The sequence below is a fragment of the Asterias rubens genome, chromosome 18 (genome assembly GCF_902459465.1).
Source record: "Asterias rubens chromosome 18, eAstRub1.3, whole genome shotgun sequence".
Classification (NCBI taxonomy): Eukaryota; Metazoa; Echinodermata; class Asteroidea; order Forcipulatida; family Asteriidae; genus Asterias; species Asterias rubens.
The window spans coordinates 4,959,031-4,978,362 of NC_047079.1; the positions used below are offsets into that span (position 1 = coordinate 4,959,031).

General features: G+C 38.8%; 1 protein-coding gene across 2 annotated transcripts; it reads left to right on the plus strand.

The window, feature by feature from the left end:
* Positions 1 to 11,007: 11,007 nt before the first annotated feature.
* On the plus strand, positions 11,008 to 18,759 carry LOC117302685 (putative tRNA (cytidine(32)/guanosine(34)-2'-O)-methyltransferase). Of its 2 annotated transcripts, XM_033786676.1 has the most exons (10): positions 11,008 to 11,063; positions 11,910 to 12,066; positions 13,053 to 13,122; positions 13,280 to 13,382; positions 15,072 to 15,203; positions 15,610 to 15,663; positions 15,889 to 15,991; positions 16,578 to 16,661; positions 17,378 to 17,481; positions 18,184 to 18,759. In XM_033786676.1, the coding sequence occupies exons 2-10, from the start codon at positions 11,946 to 11,948 to the stop codon at positions 18,436 to 18,438; spliced, it is 1,026 nt and encodes a 341-aa protein (XP_033642567.1). In that variant the 5' UTR covers positions 11,008 to 11,063; positions 11,910 to 11,945; the 3' UTR covers positions 18,439 to 18,759. The 2 variants fall into 2 exon arrangements, with proteins under 2 accessions (XP_033642567.1, XP_033642568.1); XM_033786677.1 differs by lacking the exons at positions 11,008 to 11,063; positions 11,910 to 12,066 and adding an exon at positions 12,597 to 12,690.
* The last annotated feature ends 573 nt before the right edge of the window (positions 18,760 to 19,332 follow it).

The window sequence follows — 19,332 nt, forward strand, 5'->3', positions numbered from 1 at the left end:
CCAGGGTGAATCGCAAGGTGGCGCCCCGCTTCAAAACTCAACCAACAACACTCTCAGGTTGGTCACCCTGTCTTTATAAGGATAAAGGATAACGTGATTTCATTGGTTGCAATGATTCCATTGGATAAACGTGCAGTGACGTAAGCTTCCCATATCTGTGTTTTGATGCGTGTATAATACGAAAGGTGATTACGGATAGGAATTGACGTAGGCGTAATACGAGCCTGGAAGTGTGACGTCAGATGTTGAGGCTATAATGAAACCCTGGGCTAAAAACTTAAAACTTATGTTAGACACAGTTGTTCCATAAAACCATAGAGCAAGGAAGCATAAACCAATGGCTGTGTTGTCATCGGTCAATGCTTTTGAGGACTGTCCAAAAAGGGTCCCCTTGGAGATGTTCACTTTAAACTTGTATTTGCAGCCTTTGTAGGGGGCGTTTGTTTTCAATTCCGCTACTAAATTTCAGAGAAATATATAATAGAAAACTAATCGAACAAAAGTAAATTTCAAATTTCCACAAAAGGTTTTTGACTTTCACTCAACGTGGTTGTGAGGGGGTGGGGCTCGAGAAGACATCTCATTGATTGACAAGGAATACAAGGAAAAACGTACGTTTTGGTGTCACTGCAAACTTTTACTTTTTTTGTGGGGGTTGTAAAAATAAGACTGTCCAGGCTGGTATAGACGTCACAAGAGGGCAGTGTCTACGATCAGAGCCGTATTATTGGGCGCGTTCGTTTAGCTTCCCTGGGTCGACCGCGTGCGGTGCTCACTCGGGTGAGCCACTGCCATGAGCTAATCGAACGATCACACTCGTCCTCTCTTGGTGACGGCATGCACCTCCTCGGGTCACCCCCAAGTGACCCCAAGTGACCCACTCCACAAGCTGACCTGGGGGCTTTTGCATATGCAATCGTGTCCGGCGCTATGCAAAAACCGTCCACATGTGCGCGCGTAAGCGAGCGTGCATGCGCTGAACCTACTAGCCCTACACACAGTGTAATACAAAAGTGTAAGCCCGCCAGATGAACCTACTTTATAATTGCATGCGACACCGGCCCTCTCCCATGCTATACCATTGATAATAGATTTCTCAGAATCATAAACCTGTGTCGTGATTTGTTGGTCTTCCAATAGAGTTAAACTGTTTTCATGCGTATAGCGAAGCGAAGGAGCATGAAATTGGACGTTTTCAAAGACCAAGAATTAAACCTTTGTTCAAAATGAGCGACGTTGTACATTCCATAGCCTTTCTGCCAAAAGGGAAATTTCAGATTTTGTTCAACAATTTCCACATTACTTTTGGAGTTATAAAGTAAAAGTTGAACATGTTTTGAGACGTGCCCCTCAAAATCAGACAGTGCAAACTGTCATTTGTGAGTGTTCAACCATAACTAGTGATTACACTGAATGGTCCTTATACGAAGAAGCTTGTATTCTACAACGTTGTCATGACTTATGCCAGGTCAACTTGAAGGCAACCCGAACTGCACTGAATGCACAATGAACACTTAAGATTATGTACAATGGACATTCTTTAAACTGTAACTCACTAATCCCCAGTAAAATAATGACAACTGGAAGAGTCAATTCAATGGCTGCGTTGCCTGAAACTGAATTGCATGTAAATTGCCTCGTTAGACAGACAGGGCGGGGCTAATAATTATTCCTTTTGGGTTGAGATTTCTTCACTCCCCAGAAATTCCGCACGTTGTTATTGGACCAGACACGCGTTGTGATTGGTCGAGACTGCTACTAAACCAATCCAGGTGCGCGCGTGCCAGAGCAGTCTTCATTGTTATGCAAATTTATCGCCCCTTGCGCTTTTAGCATAGAAAAGAATCCTTGTGCTTTTAGCATAGAAATCCAGGCACAGCCAAGACCGCATGGATTAGTTTTGCACGGGACAGCGGACGGGCAGCATGGCGACTCTTCGTGGCTGGATCATTTGGACCTCGTTTATCGGATGAACTTTTTCACAGTTGTTTCGCTCTTTTATTACTGAAACAAACTGTAATAGACCCTTTGCATCTTGTGGACATTACCTACGAAATCCTGAAGGTAAAACTTTAGTAAAAATGACTTCTGAATATGAAGACTTTTGGTCAAGTTTCACTAGAGTCTTTTTATGAGCAAAATCTCACATTGGTCTAATTTTGCAGTCGAGTTTACGACCCGCTTGAGAACTCCCTCGGAGTTTTCGCTGGGTTGAGAATTCCTCGAAGTTAGACAGAATAATTGTCACCGGCATATTCAACCAACCTGCTGGTGTCATGAGCTGACTTCGATGTTGAGCTTGCGAGTAGGGCTGGAAAGTTCCAGGAGTTTGTTTAAATTCTGCTACGAAGACAACCAGAAAACTGTATGAAATGAACTTCTTTCAAATGGACTCACACTCTCCTGTTGAGCTTTCGCTTTTTGCTTGTGAGCTCCGTCAAGTTGCCATGAGAAGCTCTACCCTGGACAGAGAAGCTCTACCCTGGACAGAAAAAAAACGATTTACTTGCGATATTGAAATTGAGAACTGTTATCTCGTGGACACTTTTTGCTGACTGTTGTCAGAACTTCGAAGCGGTTATGCCCAAATGGGTGAAGACAGAAGATCTATGGATTGTGTGGTATGGGTTCGGCGAAGTCGTCCAATGTGCTTCAGGTCGTCCGAGTTGGTAGAAGTCGTCCCAGTGACAAGTCGTCCAAGTGACAAGACAAGAACTTGTAAAGAGAGACTTTTAGTTTTGAGTTTTAGAACTGAACACTTTTGCTGACTGTTGTCAGAACTTTGAAACTGTTATCTGTGGATTGTGTGGTATGGGTGTGTGGCTACAACAAGTCGTCAACGGTGGTAAGACAAGATCATTAAGATGACGTTAAGTGGTAAGCGAAAATCTAACCCCATTCCTCCCCAATAATAACATAATCTTTTCGTCGCGGTACTTGTTGATGTTGTCTACTAATAATATTGTCAATAGTGATGCCTTCTCCTCTTTCTCCTTCTCCTGATCCGGTTTTCTTGAGTTTGAGGGCATTTTGGTCGTAGCCAGAGTGATGCCTGTAAACAATCATTCTTGGAACATTTCCCGGGGTTTGGAAGAAGCTTGTGACTTCATGTTGTTGTCATTCTAAAGCTTTAATATGGCATGGTTAAATCAGACAAAATGTTTAGTTAGAGACCCCTTAGCACTTGCATTCTTCTGTAAAAAGAATTTAAATATTCCTTCGAATTTTTTTATTTTTTTTATTATTTTTTTTTTTTATACTTTACTTACAGTTCACAGTCAAGATTATTTACATAGGTCTGCCAAAGTGTCAATACCTGTTTCGAAGTTAGTTAACTAGTTTTAACTTCTAAATACAAATCAAGGGAATAATGTAATATTAAAAATCACAGAAATCTTTTACTCAAAAGTAGTAAACATTTGCTGTAAGTATTATCATAATTATTTGATTATGTCAGTAATGTCTGAAAGTGCATAAACTAAGTGTTTAGCCTAAAGAAATGTTTTAATGGAAAACGTTTTTTTCTCATAAGCGGTTCTCAAATAGTGTACAACTAATAGTGTTAGAAGAAGATGTAGCATTTTGCAGTATACATTTTTACTAGACGATGAAATTTGGTTAGGAATATTAATGTGATTTAATTATGATAAGCTTAATTAAACTGTTAATATTTCTGATGAATAAATTTTATCAATTTATTGTGTGAAATCAATTTAAAAAAACAAAAAAGAATTATTTACCAGAGTGCTGCTTGCAGGCATTCAGAAGTGAGCCCCCCCCCCCCCGCCTAAAAAAAAAAGAGAAGCAAAGACTTTAACTCGACCCAAGCAACAGTTTCCCCTTAAGCTCCCTTAAACTAGTTTAAAATCATGTAAGACTAAAACAAATATTAGAACATCTTGTAAGATGATGAATTGTTTCAGTAAGGAATATTTAAAAGTTTGATTTAGATATGCTAAATTAATCATTTAATATTTCTGATGAAAACAATTTCATCAAATTAATAACAACTGAATGGACAATTATATATTATATAATAATATAAAAAAAAAAAAATTTAAAAAAAAAGTTTGTGGGGCATTGCGCAGCAGGCATTACATTGAGAAGTGAGCAAAAAACAAAAATTAAGGAGAAAAAGAAAAGGCCAAAGAAGACACGCCTCAAAGTTAAAAATGGAGCAGAAAGAAGAAGAAACGGAGATAAAGACAACATGAAGACACCCCTTGATGTTAAAGGTGATTATGGTACGTATAATGGTAAGTGGTTAGAGGGACATAGAGTAGGCCCAGAACTTAATGTGTTGTTTTTCAACAGTTCCATAACAGTTTCAATAATGTCATCATTGAGGAGTGGAAAACTTTAAGATCTTTTTAAAGATTTTAAAGTTCTCCAGCCCTCAAAATAAGGCATGTATTATTGGTAAGCATCTAGATCTATAACCACATTCTTCCCCCAATAATAACAAGCAGGGTTCCTCTCTTATCCTCACTCGCTTCAGTACTTGTCGATGTTGTCTACTAATATTGTCAATGGTGAAGCCATCCACAGTTTTTCTGATCTGGTTTTCTTGATTTTGAGGGCATTTTGGTCGTGGCCAGAGTGATGCCTTAAAAAGTAAAATAATTTCTCTTGGAGCATTTTCCTGGGTTTGGACGATTCTGATGACGACCTTACTTTGTTGACATTTTGGAGTATATTGGCATAATTAATTAATTTGATAATTTAGCATTAAAATGTTCAGTTATAGGGACCTTATTGCATTTAGTTATTAAATTTGAGAATTTTTTAAGGAAAATCACTTAGACAAGAACTTGTTTCAAAATAGTAGGTTCTCTGTAATTAATAACCTTTTGTGTAAAGGTTTTCTATGACAAAGCATTAATAAACACCCTGTAATGAACTTCTAAATGAAGTAATAGGCTTATCAGAATATTTTCAGTGACAGTTTTTTTTCTCAAAGCAACAAAAAAGGTCCATAAAAGCACAAAATATTATTCATAATGTTAAACCAGTATGCAGTATGTGACTAGCGCACAAACTGACTAAGCTTTGTGTTACTAGAAACAAAATAATAATTCAAGGTGAACTTGACAAAAACAAAATTACTTCCCACCCTTAAGGTGCTCCCCATTAGTGTCAAACCATGTCAACAGGTCAAATTGGTAATTTGCACTAATCAGTCAATAAATCTTTCAGCTAGTGATATTTCAAAGGCCAATTTATTTGAGGTAAATTAATCGTTAAATATTTCTGCTGAATAAATTGTAGCGATTGATTGTGAGAGAAATAAACAGTAGTCGCAATTAATTTTTAGGAAAATAAATTTAAAAAAAATTCCAATACTTTAAAGAGCGCTGTGCTGCAGGCAGGCAATAATTATGTTGCAAAGCGAGCGGAAAAAAAAAAAAAAAAGTTCGAGAAACAAGAACTGAAGAAGAAACATCAAACAAAGATGAAGAAGACATCCCATGATGTAAAGGTGATTATGGTATGTATAATGGTAGGTGGTTACAGAAGGCATAGAGTAAAGCCTAGAGAAGGCCTAGAACGTAAGTGTTGTTTTTCAACAGCTCCACGACACTTTTGCCTTCGTTGAGGGCTAGAGATGCTGTGAAGTCTAAAGGCGCGGTCACACAGCCCCCAATAACGAGATTGATAAAAATGCACGCCCTCGATTGGTTGAATGAGCGCGGGCGTATTCTGCGTGGAGCATTTCAACCAATCGAGGGCGTGCATTTTTATCGTTCTCGTTATCGGGGCCTGTGTGACCGGGCCTTAATGATGTACCAGATAGAGATGTTTTGAACAACCGGAAGTCCACATTGATTGCCAAACAGGTTAAGTATCACCTGATCATAGGTAAGGTCAGGTCAGGTCAGGTCCTAGAATTATTTCAGTTTTATCCTTATCGTCTTACGGGAGACGATAGCGTACGAAACTGAAATAGTTCTAGGACTAGGGTCAAGGTATAGACGTTCCTAATAACAACCGTTCTTTTCACAGCAATAACCACCTTTCTTTTCGCAGCAGTAACCCCCGTTTTTCCCTTTCATTTGAAGAAATCACTTTCCATTTTCACTACTAATATTTTTTTTTTTTTTTACAGATTGCAACTAGATTCCATCCAGCAGATGGAACTTCAACCTTGTAGGTTGTTGGACAGGTAGAGATGACTAGTAAGGCATGAGGTAATAGTATGGTTTAGCCAATCCTTAAACCATACTCCTACCACATAATTACAGTTATCTCATTCACTGCCTACAGCTAAGTTTGTAAGTTTGGGTAAGTTACAGGGAAGTTCAACTTGACATGGTTTATAATTCTTGTGAAATTTTTTTTTTTCAGATACTCTTCGTTCATGCAGTCTGGCAGTTTTCACTTCCAAGGTGGCAGGAATTCGGGTAACGTATAAGTTTGGGTAAGTTACAGGTAAGCCCAACTAGACATGGTTTATAATTCTTCTGAACTTTTTTTTTTCCAGATACTCTTCGTTGATGCAGCCTGGCAGTTTTCACTTCAAGCGAGGCAGGAAGTTGGGTATTGTATCAGTTTAAGTTACAAGGTTATTATAAAATGTTGGTGATTGACCACAAATGAGCTTTTAGGAACCTGCTCTGGCCCTAAGCTGCTTTTATTAAATTATGATGGCACAATTGTAAGTTCTAAAATGCTTTCTTTTAACTGAAAATTATTCTACAAACTATATCTCATCTCAAGTTGTTAAGATCCATATTGGAAACACTTGGAAGCAATGCTCCACAATAAGTCCTTTGGCATTGGACTGAGAAAATCTTTCCAGAAGCAACTAATTTGCGTTCATCTCGATTGGTCAAGATGGTTTATAAATGTACCCTTTTTTTTCAATAACTTCTTCAGACCTTCTTCATTGGCAGATAGAATACCTGAGCTGACGGACTGCTCAAGGACTGCTCTTCATTGACGTAGTCTGCCAGTTTCAACTGTGGGCCTGGCAAGGAATTGGGTAATGTATCAGTAAAAGTTTACAAGGTAAGTTTGACTGGAAGAGAAATACCAAAAAGAAAGCTCTCTCCCCCAGCTGCTTGGAGTATTGTTCGGACAGACAGTAAGAAGCGACCGCCCAAAAATAAATGTCCCACACATTTAAGCATTCAAAGGAACAACTAAAGCTAATTTCAGTAAAAGTTTACAGGGTAAAGTTTGACTGTGAAGAGAATTACTAAGAGCTCCAACCCAATTCTGTTTGGATTAGAAGCACCTCACTCACAGACTAAATTTCTCACACATTGGACTTAAAATCTTTAGAGGATCAACTTAGCTGATTTGACTTCTTAAAAGTGTTTGGTGTTATAAATGTTTGGAATGATTTTTATAAATCAAAAAACTATTATATACAAACTATCTCTCAGAAGTGATTTGCCAAAAGAGGGCGTTTACGAACCATCCCTCAGCCCAAGCTACTTAGAAATGATTATTGACACAAAAAGTTGGAAGCAATCAACAAACTAAAATCTCCCACAATTGGATTTCACAATTTAAAATCCTCAATTTCACAGGCATTGGACAAACAATCTTGAGCAACTGAAAAAAGTTTAACTTAGTTGGTAAATATTAATGGTTTAAAACTATCAACTTTTTCTTGTGTGTCTTCAGAGCATCTTCATTTGCACAGATACCGGAGGTGATGCTACTCTTCATTGATGCAGTCTGGCAGTTTGAACTTCAGCAGGGAAATCGGTAAATTTTCTTTTTATTAATGCAAATAATAGTTAATGGCCTAAAGTTTCAACCCTAGCAGAGTCTTTTATGGTAGCCTTCGATAAAGACTCTGCTAGTAACGAAACATCAGGCCAGTAACTTTTTTTTTGCATTTGTACCGTGGTCCTGTTTGCAACAGGCTAGCCAGTTCTATTTCCAGTTTAAATAATACTACAATGTAACATTTTGAAAGAATTACCAAAAGAGAGCCCTCACCCCAAGATGCGTGAAGTATCCCATTATATCCACAAACTAAATCTCCTACTCATGGGACTTGAAGTTTTCAGAGGAACAACTTTATAATAACTTTTGTACTTCTCACTTCTCAATGATTTTTTTGCTTAGAAAAGTTTGAATGGAGTTTTCAAAGTTCTAGAATGCTTTCTTTCAAGTAAGTTTCAGGCTGACACTTACTTGACACTATCTCTCAGCTCGGTTGTTTGGTATACAAATTGATACCAACAGTTGGAGATATTAGTCCACAATTAATCACACATGCATAGGACTGACAATTTGAACAATTAGACAAACCCATTTTTGATTTGTAAAAAAAACAAAAAACTTGTTATGAGAGATCACCTAACATCACAAGGCCACCTTAAGGGCCACTTTAAGGTGAGGGCTACACTAAACTTTCACCAGGCGCATGTTGCCACCTACTCCTGGGGCTGAAACAGAGTTCACCCCTTCACACTACCTCCCAAACGGTTTACAAAGAAGTTATAGTAACAACTTTTGCTCAAGTGGGCACAAGTGTTGTGACCGGGAATCAAACCCACACTCTGCTGCTGACAGCGCCAGAGCTTGGGTCCGGTGATATATAGACCACTTTAAGACGAGAGACACCAGAAAATTAAAATTGGGGTTGGGATGGAGGAGGTACTTTTCAGATTCTTGGAACCTCTTTGAAAACAGTCGGTGAGAGGGATCTTACAATAATATAATGGTTCGATTTGTTTCAATCTACAGATTGGGAGAGACTCAATTTGACAATGGACATCAACCTAAGCTGACATCAGAGATACAGGGACGGAACTCCGGGCTTAAGAGCTGAAGACTGACTGGAGCAAGTCTAATCAAGATGAGGATCAACATCATCCGGATCACGAGGGCGCACTATCCTGAAGTGACAACTAGAGCCTTGGGCTGTATCTGAACTGGCAGCTACCAGTTACGGCTATGACAGTTATAAGGGTGAATTCTTATACTTCAATGCATGATGATGTCAAAACTAGCCGTAGCCATGACTGTAGCCGCCACGTCGGACACAGCCTTGTAGATGACCTATAGACCTTTGTCATGCTGCCACCATCTTGGTCATGTTCCCTGTATCCAATAACAGTTACAGATGCTACTATCCAGTGAACAAAAAGGAACCAGACTATTTCTCATTTCACCCTCAGTTTGGTGAAATTGATTTAGTGAGTAGCAGAAAACTAAGATGGCCGCACCATGATAAAGATCTATATACTTTTATTAAGTTGCATCAAATTTTTCTTCCCCTAATCAATTCATATAATTAGCTAAACCTAGGCTGGGATAAAAATAGTCTGGCCCTCCATATGCAATGAGAATATAGAGCTTAGATTATTGTGTACACGGGGACCAAGATGGTCAAACCATGATAAAAGTCTGTATGTTTTAAGACTAGTTTGTAAAAATGTAATTTGTTGTTTTATTACGCCTATGTTTATGGTTCTTAAAGAAAATGCCTTTACAAACATGAATCAGAGAGTTGAGACAATTAGCATCCGACAAGAAAATCAATTATTCTGTGGCTACTTTAATTTAAACTTTCATTGCATTTCCAAATTATACTAATGGATTGATGACGAGTCTTAAATAAAAAGATTAACATTTTAAATCAAAATAATATCAGCTCTCAAAATGGAAAACATATTAATGGTCACTGAGGCACTGCAACAAGCTTGAGTCAACTTGCAACTTTGGAATCTGTTTTTGTCACAGCTCTCTACAATCAAAATCAATAGCACCTAATAGAGAGAGACTCAATAGGCACAGTTTCCTTGGTCTAAACTTGTTTATTATTTCAGCCAATAACATCCCCATCAGACAAAAACTTGTTATCATGCATACCACTGCGTGCAAAGCGGGGGAACCATGCAGTCTTATAGTGAAGTTATTATTCAGTTCAGTAAAAGATTCAGTAGTGGACAATAGTGAACACAATAAAAAACAATACTAATTTTCGCCCCCATTTTCTTTTCCAAACTAGTTTCTTCACCTCTTTAACCCCAACCAACTAATAAATTTCACTAATTGATTACTGAAATTCAATGATACCTGATGAAATCAATTTACAAATGCAAAGCAAAAATTACCTCCTTTCTCTAAAACTCCAAAGGGGACACTTCTAAAATAATGTTTATAATATCAACAGCTCTCTTAGTGCATTTTGCCAAAAGGCCAATATAGAGTTAAAGTTTGTAGTTGTCTTTTTTTGTCAACTTTGTGAACTAATTATTGTGAGGGTCTATTTAAAAAAGTTTCATTATAGTTAATTATTGTTAGTTTAATTTCTATGTGTAAATAAAACATACAATGTTTGTATGAAAAGAAAAAACTTGTTTCAAAAGTCTTAGCTTCATTCGTGTTTTCCTCAATTTATTTTAGTTATGTTTAGTTAGTTCTTTTTCTTGCATGAATCTTTGGAAAGAAAAACCTCTAAAAATTTTCTCCCAATAAAATAAATTCAGAGCTTCGTATATATGTATACCATGACTTACAAAATTTTCAAAATAATCAAGGTATAAAACTATTATTAGCCTAATAACAAACCTTTGGCAATGTTATTTGGTGCTCGGAAAAGTTTTTATAAAAAGTTGTTGCTGAAATTGCTTCTCATTTTGAAACATTTACGGGTGGAACTTTAAAACTTTCGTCCACATCCGGTACCTTGTTCACAAAAAGGGGTGGGCTTTATAGATAAAGCGGAGTAATACAACAAGAGACATCTAACAGCTCACATTATTACCATAAGTTTTATGAGAAATAGTATCAACCAATCTGATGCCTCGTCTTTAAGTTTATGTTTAAATTAAAACTCTATGTGCAAACAAACTGGAAGCACCTTGTTAATCAATGCTTAGTATAAAATGAATACAGACAAAAACAAAGCTCGAAGGTAGAAAAGGCAATGCGAGGATCAAAATAATGGGGATGGCGTAGTGGGCGCCCTTTGCCTTTAGTGATGGCAAAACCTTACCTGACGAGAACTGTTGGTGGCGCTATTCCAAATTGAGATACACACTGCTAAAAAGATAAACAGACCCGTGTGTGTGGATGGAAGTGATGGAAAGATAGAGGTAAGATTGTTTATTTTTTACAATTTACTTAAACAGTCAAATTTCGACTTTATTAATCAAAGGTCTGGAGATGTGAGCATTGGATCAGAACTTATTTTAGTATATTCTTTATATAAGCACACGTACACGATCAGATCAGACAATGTTGAATGTACAATTTACAAAAAAATGTGTAGTTCATTCATACAAACTCACGTTCATTCATAACTCACTAACTAAACACTGCTAAATGTAGTGAGGACAACGACAACACTAACACTCAGCAGCTGTGTGAGCGAGTGAGACCCTTGCTCTATGGTGAGACCTGGGGAGTCGGTGTGGATGAATTGGTAACCCTCCTCACTGTACGGACCGGTCGGGGGACACGTCGACAGGTTGAACTACCATTTTATTTTTACAAATGGAATCGAAAGCCTTTTTCATAAATGAAAATCTCCAATCGGATTGGGTGAATTCCACTCAACTGATCAGATTGGTAGTTGGAGATTTTATGAGGGACCCCAACTGTGTTTTTTCAGTTCCCTCGACCACATATATACAAACTCCTTGGTGTGCCAACGGCCCCACCACCCACCCCCTCGGAGCAGACCGTGTTTTCAAGCTCGTGGGGGACGGGGCTCTGCTGGCCCCCACGGCCTGTACCCTAGAGAAGGCCTCAGATTTTGGACAATGAGGTTAGTTTGGCTAATAATAGTGGAGACAATAGTTTGAGGAGTAGCAACCCCCCCCCCCCCAGTTGCATCAAATGAAACTGATTACATCCCTGTGTGATAAGAATCATTTCAAGAAAGACCTGCTTTTTTTATAAGGTTGGTCATCTATTTCAATTATCAATTTTATAAACAGATTTAACTTTCGTCGATGTGAGTTGATGAGTTCATCATGGGGCGCTCTTCAAAAGACAAGAGAGATATCTATTATCGATTGGCCAAGGAAGAAGGCTGGCGAGCTCGTAGCGCTTTCAAACTGCTTCAGATCAACGAGGAATTCAACATTTTTAGAGGTAGGGCCTTATCAGTTGAAATACTTTACAAATAAAATCTAAGCACCACTACATACATGAGACACTCTTTTTTAAAAATGTGTAGACTCTGGGATTAAAAAATCCCTTTCATGTTACCCCACCATGCAGGCTGAATTTTTGCTGAAAAATAACTTTGTACTTTCAAGATGATAATAGTTTGTTTTGTCAGTGAAAGTCAATTTGGAAACCCATAATGAAGAGGCTCTCTCATAGACGTTACAGATTTTCATAATCCTGTTTCTCAAGTTTAATCACACCGTTGGAAAGCTGTTAAATGTAACAGCTGATCATAGACTAGACTGGGCCCCTGTAAAGACAGGTTCCAGCTTCCCAGATCCAGTGATTCCATTGGATACAATGATATTGGCTAAACATGCACAGTGACATGAGCCCAAACAGTATCACGGCCGCCATAGAATTTGACTGTGTATCTCATGTGAAATGTATGGGGGTCAAAGGTCAAACCACACAACGGTTTTGATGCCGGTCTCTGGCGTTATTCACAAGCCTCTAAGTGTGACGTCAGATGATCAGGCTAATCGTAGACCTACATGTACATGTATGCCCAGTCCTCCAAAGTAAACTGGTTGGAAGAGCCACTGGGTTTGTTCTCAATGTTATAACTGAGTGTCATATCAGAAAAATCAAGTGCACTGGACTCAAGTTCTGGTGGCTTTAGTCGTCAAAGTGTGGGTTCAAATCCCAGTAATGACATTTGACTATCCTGTCCAACCAGGTGTAGATGTATTACCTGTACCGCAGAGGTGGTTCTTGTGAATGTGCTACATACTAGGAAGCTGGGATGGTTAGGGAATGAAATATATGGCCCAATGAACATTAACTATAGTTGTCACAATCCATGCATGTCAAAATTTACAGGATCTTGCCCCTTAAATATCCATTATTATTATGAGCGTGCTTTGGTCAACTTCAGGATGGCTTATGATTTATTCTTCATTATACAGGTGTTAGCAAAGCAGTGGATCTGTGCGCTGCTCCTGGTAGTTGGAGTCAAGTCCTGAGTAGAAAACTCAGGTAAGTTGCATCTTGTTTATTCTGTGTTACTTTCTTTGTTTGTTGTCTTTCACCAACTGCCCAGAGAAGGTGGGCTCGTGGAGGAGTCTTAACTGACTAGTGTATTTTTTAAAACCTTTTTTGTAATATAGAGACACTCTATTTTTCACTTTTTTAGACAGAGTGATGCGGACAAGGCAAAGGTCAAGATTGTAGCAGTTGACCTTCAGGCCATGGCTCCTCTACCAGGGGTCATTCAGCTGCAGGGGGATATAACAAAGGTGAGAATCAGGAAAAGGCTTTACTTCTATCTGTGACTTTACAGACTCAGAAACGGTAGGGATAGGCCTATAAGCCCAGTTCATACTTCATGCTAAAGTGAAATGGCATTAAGGTTGGCAAAGTGGTTTCCGTCCCTTCCTTTCACCTCTGTGGACCCTATTTCATTTAATTTCTTTTATTCTGATTGTGAAGCCAATGACTCTCGCCAAAGCAAACTTAATCACTGAATTGGCCAAGAACCCAATAATAATAATAATAATAATAATACAAGGTATTTATAAAGCGCTCTAACTAACAGGGGAAAGTACCACAGCGCTGTACACACAAAATAAACAAAGAGCAAAGAATAAATAAAAGCAAGCAAATCAGTTGAACAGGTGGGTTTTGAGAGATTTCTTGAAGGCTGCTAGTGAGCTAGAGTGGCGGATGCTGTGAGGTAAATCATTCCAGAGTTTGGGGGCAGCAGCGTGGAAGCTTTTTTCCCCAGTAGTGGTGCGTGTTTTGGGGATGGCAAGTAGTCTGGTGTCAGTAGATGACCGGAGGTATCTGTTAGGTTTGTACAACTGAATGAGATCCGTTAGGTATGAAGGCGCAGAGGCGGTATTGAGACATTTGAAGACCAGGGTAAGTATTTTGAAGTTGATACGGTTGGAGACTGTCAGCCAGTGAAGATCGTGAAGAATGGGAGTGACTCTGTCATATTTCTTGGCCTGGTAGATCAATTTAGCTGCACGATTTTGGAGCCGTTGAAGGCGTTGACAGTCAACAGATGATATTCCATAGAGAAGAGAATTAGCATAATCGAGACGAGACGTTACAAGGGCTCTAACAGCAGCATGGCATGTAGTCTTATCAATGTACATTCTTATCCGAGAAAGGTTGCGCAGACTGAAATTAACGGATCGGCAAATAGAAGTGACTTGGTCGGACATCCGCATGGCCTGGTCAAACTCCAATGGAGAGAAGACAAGGAAGGAAGTTTCAGTTTTAATTGTGGGAGGAAAACAACCAGATAATCATTTCATGGGAAACCCACGCAGTCAGTTAGGGACTGTAAACCCAATCCTCAATCAAACCTGCCGTCGATTTCACAAAACTCTTCCTAACTTAAGACTAATCTTAGGACTTAGGACGAGTCCCAACCCTACACTGTAGCATGCAGACCTTAAGATTAATCCTAAGTTAGGAAGAGTTACTCGTCCTAACTCGAGATAAGACGAGTCCTAACTCTTTGTGAAATCGACTGCTGGGGTCCAGGAGGTAGAAGGTGAGGAAAGATACCACTACGCCGACCCGACTACCCCAGTCCTATATATGACTCTTCCTCTGTGCTGTACACAGATACAGAGTCCTAGATATGAGGGTCCGTTTCTGGGGCGGACAAATTTCAGAGCTCCATGATTCTCCAAGAAGAAGAATCATTCACATGATAATTTCAACATAATTTTATTTGGGCTTTAAAGATTTGGGGCGTTAAAAAATGTTTTACTGCCCCGTTGCTCTCTTTTTTGCATGCAGCGCAGTTGGTTGCCATTTTTTCCCCTTTTTGTTTTTGAATTGAAAATTCCAAATGTCGTTTAAAAGTTTGTTTCTATAAGACAAAGAACCAAAGCTGTTTTTCTTATACCAGTTTTGATATGGAAGAAACACTCAGTAAACAATATTATTTGTTGTTGTTTCATCGCCAGGAGTCAACAGCTAATGAGATCATTAGTCAGTTTGAAGGAGAACAGGCTGACTTAGTAGTGTGTGACGGGGCACCAGACGTAACAGGACTTCATGACATCGATGAATATATACAAGCACAGCTGCTTCTCGCTGTAAGGGTTTTTAGTATGACTTGTTAAATTGTTTACACCTTTAAAAGCACTACATCTTGGCTTTTTCAAAAGTTGTCCGTGCCAACCCATGGTATAATTTTTGTATGATCTCTGTTTAGTTTCTTGAGTTATCATTTCCCTTTGATATCATCATTGCCACAATAAAACTCTGACTTGACAAAGATAAGACAACAAAGGTTCTTGTAATTAGTTTCTTGATTTGATGTTGGCGAGTGGTAAAATTGAGTAGTCACTGACCGTGATTCGTAGAACCTCTGTCATGGTAGGCTGGAATCGCAGAAGGCTTTGACTAGTTTCCCAAGGAGCTGTATAGGACTTCAGTTGGAAATAAATTCGCTCATAGAAAATTAAGTTGGTATGTTATTTTTCCTTTTGCTCTTAACAGGCGCTTAATATCACCACTCATGTCTTGAAGACGGGAGGAACTTTTGTTGCAAAGGTACATTTGTATTATTTTTTTAAAAATCCTACTCATGTACATGGTGTTTCCGATTGCAACCACACCATGCAGTGTTTCAAATCCAACCTATTATGAGTTTTGTTTTTCCAAATTGATTAATTTTCAAATCTGACTACCCCCAACAAAGGCATTGCCCCTGGCCCCCACTCCCTAGCTACACCACTGCACCCTAATTGATGGCATGATCTGTTTTCTACATCTTAGATATTTCGTGGCAAAGACGTCACTCTCCTCTACTCACAACTGAAGATCTTCTTCCCGAATGTGACGGTCGCCAAGCCGAGAAGTAGCAGAAACTCAAGTATAGGTGAGAAACGTCGTCTCCCTTTGTGAAACTGAGAGGTTGTGGTGTCTTTTTTTCGCCTTTCACCTCTGTGCCCCAAATTCAAATCGTTGGCAAGCACAGTGTTGATTGGGTTTTTCAGTCCCTGATGATTGCATGGGTTTTCCCTGGAATAATTCTGTGGTTCTTCCTTTCTTTTGGTTTATGAACTGAAAATTTCAAATTTCAAATGTCTTGATAACTGAAGGATTGGTCTTACTGTCAAATGGTCAGGTTGGCGCTGTGTTTTTTTTTCTTTTTATCTTGCCTTCCACATCTAGGACCCCGGTTCGAATCCTGCCTGGTGCCCTGTGTGGATTGGGTTTTCAGTCCCTACCTGATTTGCTTGGGTTGCCAAGGATTAATTCGCTGGGGTTTTCCTCCCCGCTATAAAAGTGAAGTTTCCTTCCATGTCTTCTCTCCTTTGGGATTCTTGGCTATCGTGAATTAGTTCAACTTTTCTGAGCGTCCTTGGCTTTACAACCAGATTTTATAAACGGGAAATTAAAGCTTTGCGTAAAATTGTTTACTTAATTCAGTTTTTTGTTTCTTTTCTTTTTCTTCTTTGCAGAGGCGTTTATTGTTTGCCAGGGCTATGCTCCGCCGGCTGGCTACAAACCCAACATGTCTAATCCACTACTCGATCAACGTTATAGTAAGTTCAACAATTTAACTGCAACTCTGCAAACATTTTCTGTTTCTTCATCTTTCTAATAACCGTAACATTCCCAGATTTAGGCCACAAGATAACAGCAGAGAAAAAGACCACCCCTTACGTAATGGAGTTGTGTTTACTTTTAAGCGCGGCGCACAACTCTCATCATTGACCTCACCGAGGGCACTGTTTTGGATTGTGACATCATGGGGGATCAATGACTATTTAGTTTTGTTAAAATCGAATTTAGAAAAAGACTTGATTTCATGGAAAAATTAAGTCTTTGCTCAAGATTTTCCTCATTTTTGATAGGCCCGAGACTTTTATTTAATTTTGTTTATGCAAGTCGCCAGACACACAAGGCCTGAAGGCCACTTCAAGGTGTGGGCTACAATTATTTTTTTCCAGGAGTCGTTGCCACCTACTCCTAGGGCTGAAACAGGATTACGCCTTTTACAGTCAATAGGCTTGGGTATCATCAGTCCGAAGCCTGGCCGTTGTATATACAATGTTCCTTTAAAGGCGCTGGACCTGTTTGGGAAGCACAGAAGAGCTGCTGATAGTTTATAACATCATGAGAAACGACTCCCTCTGAATTAGAAAATTCTAAGTAATTTCTCACTAAAATATTTGAATCTGAGAAAGACTTCAAGCCTTCTCAAGGCACACAAATTTGATTATTTGTTTAATTTTCATTAATTTTGTGTTTTTCCCAGATGTAGATTTCAACAGCCTAGAGGGACCAAACAGAGTTATTGTTCCGTTCTTAGCGTGTGGTGACCTCAGCGCCTACGACTCGGACAAAACCTATCCACTAGAGGTAAGAGGAATGTCGTATAATTATAACACAGTGCCCAATTTCATAAAGGTGCCTACCGGTAAGCAAGTTTTTGTTCTTACTATAGAAGACACACATACATTTAAGGTGTTTACCGCTAAGCAAGTTTTTGTTCTTACTATAGAAGTCAAACCTACAGGTAAATTGTAGGTGTTTACCGGTAAGCAAGTTTTTGTTCTTACTAAACAATGTAGAACAAAACATACAGTTAGGGCGTTTACAGGTAAGCAAGTTTTTGTTCTTACCATAGAAGTCAAACCTACAGGTACATTGTAGGTGTTTACCGGTAAGCAAGTTTTTAAAATTCGGCCCTGTGTTATAATGCCTGAGGGCTCGATATGATTTGTTAGCAGGTGTTCGCATTCACAATGGCTTTGGATTGTTTCATCACTCATTACTTACAAGAACGCCCAGCAAGCTAGGCTACTTGTGCTTTGCTTAATGTAAGCAGCGTTTATGAAATATTAATTCATTTTGAGATGCAGCGCTGGTCCCAACATTCAAATATGCGAAAGACTTGCATGGTGTTTTGACAAATACAAGAACCTAACTATTGTTTTAAAACTTAACTTTTAAGAAATTCTAAGCACAACTCTCGTTTGAAAACAGTGCTAGATCATGTTGATCTGACGTAACCCAACAGTGCAATAACAGTAATTTGATTTTTCTTTTTTCCTTGCTTAGCTTGAACCGGGTGCAGGTTACTCCTATCATCCTCCGACGCAATCACCGATAGATCCACCCTACAAGACCGCCTGCTACCTCAAGAAAACTGACATGCTGTCCAAACCGGATGTAGCCGGTTCAAACCAATCCACACCAGTAGCAGCAGCAACCAGTTCCAGCCAGTCAGAACTAGATGAAAAGTTGAGTGTGTCCAGTGTGGATGACACAAGTACCAGGCAGTCAGAGATAGACATTCAAGCAAGTACGACGTAGTCGATGTATGCTTGAATTGTGTACAGCTGGTTCAAACTGGTTGGAGCTGGAAACTGCAAGTTTTAGTGCCCTCCCCCCACACCCTTGGAAGTCTTATGGAAGCCTGTGATGTTTCGTTAAAGGCACTGGACATTATTGGTAATTACTCAAAATAATTGCTAGCATAAAAACTAACGAGGTACTCACAATGAAGAGCTGTGGATAGTATAAAACATTGTGAGAAAAGGCTCAAATAATTTTTGATAAAGTGTTAATTTCTCTCTCAAGTATTAAAAGACTTCAGGCCTGAACCCTTTTGTAGGCGACTGGAGAGCACTTAAATTTGTGTAACAAGGCTGTTTGTTTATCCTTGTACACTTTTTCAGGCAAAAGTTGACAAGTTCACAAGGCTATATATAGCCTTGTACACTTTTTCAGCCAAAATTTGACAAGTTCACAAGGCTATAGCCTTGTACACTTTTTCAGCCAAAGTTTGACAAGTTCACAAGCCTTGTACACTTTTTCAGCCAAAATTTGACAAGTTCACAAGGCTATATATAGCCTTGTACACTTTTTCAGCCAAAATTTGACAAGTTCACAAGGCTTATAGCCTTGTACACTTTTTCAGCCTTGTTCACTTTTTAGCCTTGTGAACTTTTCAATTTTAGCCTTTTAAACTTTTCAAATGTTGACAAAAAAGCTCACCAGCCTTGTGAGGTTTTTAAATTTTAGCCTTGTGAACTTTTCAAATTTTGACAAAAAAGTCACAAGGCTATAGCCTTGTGAACTTTTCAATTTTAGCCTTGTAAACCTGTTCAAATTTTGACAAAAAAGTCACAAGGCTAGCCTTGTGAACTTTTCAATTTTAGCCTTGTAAACCTGTTCAAATTTTGACAAAAAAGTCACAAGGCTATA